This window comes from Solea senegalensis, linkage group LG2 (assembly GCF_019176455.1).
Source record: "Solea senegalensis isolate Sse05_10M linkage group LG2, IFAPA_SoseM_1, whole genome shotgun sequence".
In the NCBI taxonomy this organism is placed as follows: domain Eukaryota; kingdom Metazoa; phylum Chordata; class Actinopteri; order Pleuronectiformes; family Soleidae; genus Solea; species Solea senegalensis.
The window spans coordinates 32359648-32365767 of record NC_058022.1 but is presented as its reverse complement, the minus strand read 5'-3'; the positions used below and the strand labels follow the sequence as shown (position 1 = coordinate 32365767).

At 40.3% G+C, this 6120-nt stretch overlaps 1 protein-coding gene and 2 non-coding genes across 4 annotated transcripts; 1 reads left to right on the top strand and 2 right to left on the bottom strand.

Moving 5' to 3' along the window:
• Positions 1 to 260: 260 nt before the first annotated feature.
• trnad-guc lies at positions 261 to 332 on the bottom strand. The gene has a single exon. It is a non-coding gene; the product is annotated as a tRNA-Asp (tRNA).
• A 344-nt stretch (positions 333 to 676) lies between these two features.
• Positions 677 to 5904, top strand: gemin8 (gem (nuclear organelle) associated protein 8). 2 transcript variants are annotated; one of them, XM_044016695.1, is made up of 5 exons: positions 710 to 726; positions 769 to 776; positions 930 to 995; positions 3581 to 3914; positions 4085 to 5904. In XM_044016695.1, exons 3-5 carry the CDS (start codon positions 993 to 995, stop codon positions 4339 to 4341), a joined length of 594 nt encoding a protein of 197 aa, XP_043872630.1. In that variant the 5' UTR covers positions 710 to 726; positions 769 to 776; positions 930 to 992; the 3' UTR covers positions 4342 to 5904. The 2 variants fall into 2 exon arrangements, with proteins under 2 accessions (XP_043872622.1, XP_043872630.1); XM_044016687.1 differs by lacking the exon at positions 769 to 776 and having other exon boundaries at positions 677 to 726.
• Positions 1234 to 1304, bottom strand: trnag-gcc. The gene has a single exon. It is a non-coding gene; the product is annotated as a tRNA-Gly (tRNA).
• Positions 5905 to 6120: the final 216 nt, after the last annotated feature.

Below are 6120 nucleotides of genomic sequence, written 5' to 3'. Positions count from 1 at the left end.
TATTTTGAAGGCCAGAGTAAAAGGGAAAGTGAGGACTGAAAGGAAATTAAATCTAACTAATATGTAAATAAATAAACGAGATTCTGTGCAGACGTGCAGAACATCGGCAATACCATTCGTTTCCGTTTAGACACAGTCATTGATTTATTTATGCATTTATGTACTTATTTCTGTATTTATTTATACATAAGTCAGGTCTTTATACGTCCTCCACAAAAAGTGACCCTTTTTAGTCCACATGGGGAAAAAAAAATTTGTATCTCCCCGTCGGGGAATTGAACCCCGGTCTCCCGCGTGACAGGCGGGGATACTCACCACTATACTAACGAGGAGGTGCGTAATGTAACAATGCAGTACAAGTCACTATTCTCGTACATGCTCCTTCATTTCCCATGATTGACCCAAGAGCCCTCTGTGCTCCTTTGGACAGCATGAACGCTACAACCTCTGTGTGTGGATGTTCTGAGTAGAGTATGGTCTCTCCACTCGCCAGCCTGGCCTGCCCTGACTGAAGCCACCTGGATTAACATTTCGAACCACACTCCATACCAGATGGTGGCGGTAATGCACCAAATCGTTGTTTGCCAACCGCCATTAAACCTCAGAAAAGAATAAAGAAGAAGTTTGTTTGCGCTGTGTCCACGAGATGGCGATAGCTACTTGTTAGTTATCTGTGGCTCTAAGGATGCTGGGAAGTTTCCGCTGCGGAAGTGTCACTGGACAGAGGTAAATGATGAGAAATGAGAGATATTATTTGTATGTACACAGACCTTATTGTGAGTGTTTACAACATGTTATCGTTTATTGGCAAGTATCCTCGTTGTCTACAACTCACCAGCTATCCCAGTTTGTATTCATGAACGCAGACAGTGTGTAACTTTGAATTAGCATGTTGCTAATACCGTGGATCTGTATTTGTACACACACAGGTTGCTAGCTGAACGTTAGGTAAAGTTAGCAGAGAGACCGCGGAGGAAGAGGGACCTCCAAACATGGTGAGTTAACTATGGTGAATCAGCTTCACACTAACTACTGAGCAGCGCTCCCGTAACACTCAGAACTCAATAAATATTACGTGATATTACGTAAATAATATGTTTTACTAATTGCACAAATCAAAGAAACACTTATTCATTGGATCGTGACAAACTCTACATACACGCCATATGATCTAATAAAGGACGTGTGTAATGTAGATGGTAATAATGTAAATGGGAAAAAAAAAAAAGTTGTTGCATTGGCCGGGAATCGAACCCGGGCCTCCCGCGTGGCAGGCGAGAATTCTACCACTGAACCACCAATGCTTGATATCGCCAAAATATCTCCCATTCATTTTCTATGGTAGTACTAAACCACTATGGCTGTAACCGTTTCAACTCAGTGTCTCTACCTTCCTGACAATTAATGAACAGTTCTTCATTCATTGACTGACTGGTGTGTGTATGTGTATGAAGAACAAGAAGTACTCGGCTAAACTAGAAGTACTATCCAAAAAACTGAAACAATTCATAAAAATTTTAATAATTAAAAACAAATAAAATGAGTCAAGATCCCACATGGTTAAATTTGCAGTGGTACAGCAGCCAAGAAGGTAGAAATAGAATATATTATAAATACACACATAGAGTATATGTGTGTGTGTATTTATATACATATGTATATTATGTATGTTGAAAATGGTAAAAATGTGCAAAGAAATGCGCGTATCCCTCTTATCGCACATGCTCAGAAGACAACACCAGAGCTAATGCTAACTTGCTCAATCCAACGAGAAAGTTTCAGCAACGTTATGGCAGAAAACGTGGCAAAAACAGGTGTTGAAAGAGTTTTTGGTAAAGCTACTGCCAAGAAAAAGGCTGATGCCGAGCAATCCAAGACCAGAGTGAACATCGGTGCTGAAACATAAACCGAAAGCCCAGAAAGGGCTGCAAAGTGATGACATGGTGGCGCTTTATCTAATGGACCGATAGGTTAACTTTAGGGATGCACCGATATGACTATTTCTGCCGATACCGATATCCGATATTAATATTGCTGCTATGGCCGATAACCGATATCTACCGATATCGATATATGTTTTAAAAAACGTTTCTGAGATGATAAAAGTTTGTACAGAATGAAAATCATGCAAGCTGAATTTTTTAATGTCTTCCTTTATTTTCAAAACATGTTTTACCTCCAAATAACAAGGTCACATAAGACACAAGTAACCAACTACAAGTAAAGGTTTTTAGAAACCTTTACCACTTGTAGCAAGTGTGTAACTAAATTAAAGTACAGTTTAACTCCCTCAACTCACTAAACTCCTGTGAGAAAGTTTGGATCATAAATTACAAACATGAACATAAATAAAAATAATACCCTGCCAAAGTTACTGTAACCGAGATAAGGGCGTCTATACTGGGTACGTAAATAAAGTCAACAACCCTTCCTCCCAGCAACAACAACCGCGCCACTTCCCTTCACAATAAAACTACACAACAGATATGAGAAACAATACCTGACAAGCTCTACTAAGAGCTGCCATGATAAAAGAAAACATGTTAAAATACTTTATCAAACTTGCCAGTATTCATGGCAACCAGATATTTATTCATTTGCAAAACATCGGAAAAGTAGCGCCGACTTGGCAGTTGCGGGGTTCAATATGCGCTATCAACCGTCGGAACCCTCGGCTGGTCGTCAAGAGCAATCATTTCCATTACCTTGATCGTTATTGCCCTGGCCAATATCTTCCTTTGGTCGAGTCCCAGCTGCGTTGCTTTCTTTTTTGTCTGCTGCCTAATGTTACTAGCGTTAGCTTCCTGCCGTTGTTTGCGTACTTCTGGGTGGCGGTTTTTCAAATGACATAATCAAATTTGTGGTATTGAATGACTTGACGCGGAACCCTCCTCGCATTACCTCGACTTTGCAAGTGTTGCATAATGCTTTTCGCGTATCTTCTATTGACACCCTGAAAAATCGCCCACACCGCTGACACACACACACACACACACACACATCTTGTGCTGCGCTTGCGTCACTGACGCTGCCATATGCCCAAACAAATGCCGCATGGCCTCCCCTTCCCGACACACATACACAAACAGCAATTAGACGGGTATAAACATCGGTTGTTAAAATCGGCGCAGTTTTACTCATTGGACCGATGCCGATATGTTAAAAAATGACGAACATCGGCCGATAACAATATTAATGCCGATATATCGTGCATCCCTAGTTAACTTTATGTCTTTGTGAACTTTTTTTAAGTATTTGTTGTTTTTCATCATCACATTTTCAATAAAGTATCCAAAATACCAAGTGTCATCGAAAAGTACTGAAAGTTACCAATGCTACGCAGTGCTCGTGAATCCGTGTTTGTTCGCGTTCTTGTGCTCTGAATGCGTAGCTTCGGGGGGAAGTCTGTTTTTCAGTTTTTCCGGGATCTCCAACCCTACGTTTAAGTGCTTTTAGTTAATAGTTTGGACTTTAAAAATTAGGTAACATGACCGTAAGTATGCATAGTGTCCCTTGGCGACTTTTTGTGATGTTTGGCTTGATGCAGTGGTATACACATCAAAATATATCTCCTTTGTAGGAGGACACAAGCACTGTGATGTCCTGGTTTTCCAGCCCCGTGTACAATCGCTACTGGCAGCACTACTACCAGGCCATGGCTTGGCACCAGAGACACAGACGTGCCTACCGTAAAGCCCTGGAGGCCGCCTACGGCCCCGGCTACAGCCAGGAGCAGTTTCCCTGCAGCCCGCAGCGATACGCAGACTGGCACGCCCCAAAGAGTGACGAGGGCGACGAGGGGGATGAGGAGAGCAGCTCTGACAGCGAGATCGAGTGTGATGTCAGTAACATGGAGATCAGCGAGGAGCTACGGCAGTACTTTGCCCAAACGGAGAGACACAGAGAGGAGCTGAGTAAGAGAACATTGTTCTTTATTTCCTGCCCTTTGCAGTGTCACCATTAGTTTCTTACACACTGAACCTTTAATTCATGACAAATTTGTCTTGCCTGCACAAGGTGAGCACATAACAGGCTCTCCCAGAGCGAAAGTACCTAAAAATAATCCATCTTCCTGTCCTTCCAGAGAAGCAGATGGAGGCCGAGCAGCAGGACTGCTACGTGTTGGCCGACCAGGACCTGCGCAGCGGCGGCTCCCAGAAAAGCACCGGAGCTCCTCCCATCGAGCGACCGGGTGAGAGACGCGTGGCCGAGATGAAGAAGCTGTACGGCCAGGACTCCGCCAAGATCTTGGCCATTGAGACGGCAATGCAGCTCACGTTTGACAGAAACTGTGACCGGAAGCAGCCAAAGTACTGGCCTGTTATCCCTCTGAAACTGTGACTTTGCTGCAGGTAGAATCATAAAATTAAGTTATTTTAGGCAGAGTTGTGGATCAGTAAACATTTTATATATATTATCGGGTTCTATCCTCACAGAAACAGCATTTTTGGAGCTGATAAGATGCAATTTTTTTTGGAAAACAGGTCCTAGAGTACAGGTCCTAGAGTAAAACATTTTAAATCGCCACCCTTGAGTTTTCATAGATAAAATTATGATGCCACACTTTTATATCCCTTAACCACACTACACGTACCACATACAGGCCTGGAGTATATATACCTCAGCATTTAGAGTTGTTTGGGAGGTTTTGTGTGCATGAACACATTTTGGGAAAGTTTTTAAAAATAAAAAGTATAGGAAAAGTTCAGTTTCCATGTGGATAAGGACTAAAAAGTGACTCAAATTAATTAAATCTCATTGTTGTCATAAAACATGCAACACTGAGTCTTATGATGTTCTAAATGTTCTGCGTACAAAGGCTAACGCACAGTAACTCAACCTTAAAGCTTTTTAGGACAGAATCAAATTATTTACCTCATAGCTCGCCGATGCTTCATCCTACAGCAGCTCCTCTCATAACCACTAGTATTTATACACCAATGTTTCAACACACTCAGTGATGTGTAGTTCCTGTTGTGTGTTTTAGGAGAAATCTTGAATATTCTCTTTTTTATATACTAAAGTGTGCTTGTTTTTACATAATAAACTGTTATTTGTTTGGATAAAAAAAAAACAGCGTGTGGTTTCTGTTCTCGATGACACGCTGTGACTGCGATTCAGCTTTTTCTACATTTAGAAACTGGGTCAGTGTTTTGTTAGTGTATATTTCATTCAGGATTTCTAATGCTGAATCTGCATTTTACGGAGATATTTGTTCATTCAGAGAATGTCCACAGTGTCTGTGTAATGCTTTAGCTTAACAGTGATGTTCATCTTGAGTCACTGACCTTCTGACCCCGCCTAATGCCATTATGTAATGGGTCAAACTGACGTATGTCCTCGCAAATAACGTTTTATTTTTTTATGCAAAGACAAAACAGGAATTGTTTAAACCAGCTACAGTCATGCTCGATATGTTAGCCTCCATTTTGTGTCATTTGTTTTTTTAATTTAAAAGTTTCAGTTTGGAAAATTATGTCAAGAAATATGAAAAAGGAGTTCCATCTAGAATGAAATATGTGTTCACTATATACGATTGTTTTCAGTCAGTGTATGTAGTCTCGAGTGTTTTTTTTTACTATATGTATATTATATAAACTTGTGTTAATGTAATTAAGCCATTTTCGAAAGCTCACTTTACTTGTATTTAACTGTTTTCTTTCAAGTATCCTACCTCGCTCCATTTTATCACAACTGTTACTGAGTTAACTTTAACTGTTACTGTAAACTTTATGTGTACTTAAGTACATTACGTTCCTGTAGTAGTACTTTTACTTGTAAGTGTAAACGGTGGTAGATTTAGGCGTCTTTTAACCATATGGTCAAGGGTTTGATTTGAGGGGTTGCCTCTGACTTTATGTTCTTACTGTAAATGATGTTAAAAAAAAAAAAAAAAGTTAAAGTTACACATATACTCCTGTACAGTGAATGTAATATTAGACTTACAATACTAATGTGTTCAATGCTTTTTATTTGACATGTACACAGAGTAAAACATGCAGGGAAAATGAAGACATAATTCTTCTTATTATATCATAAATACAATAAAAAGATAATGCTCATATATTTCATGAAGGAATTAAGACGACGCTTGGGGTATAACTCCACCCCACTCGACCC

Bases quoted from the DNA above. Each gene is read 5' to 3' on its own strand.
- gemin8 (XM_044016687.1), top strand. The intron at 3,915-4,084 runs GTAAGAGAACAT...CTGTCCTTCCAG, and splicing joins GAGACACAGAGAGGAGCTGA to AGAAGCAGATGGAGGCCGAG.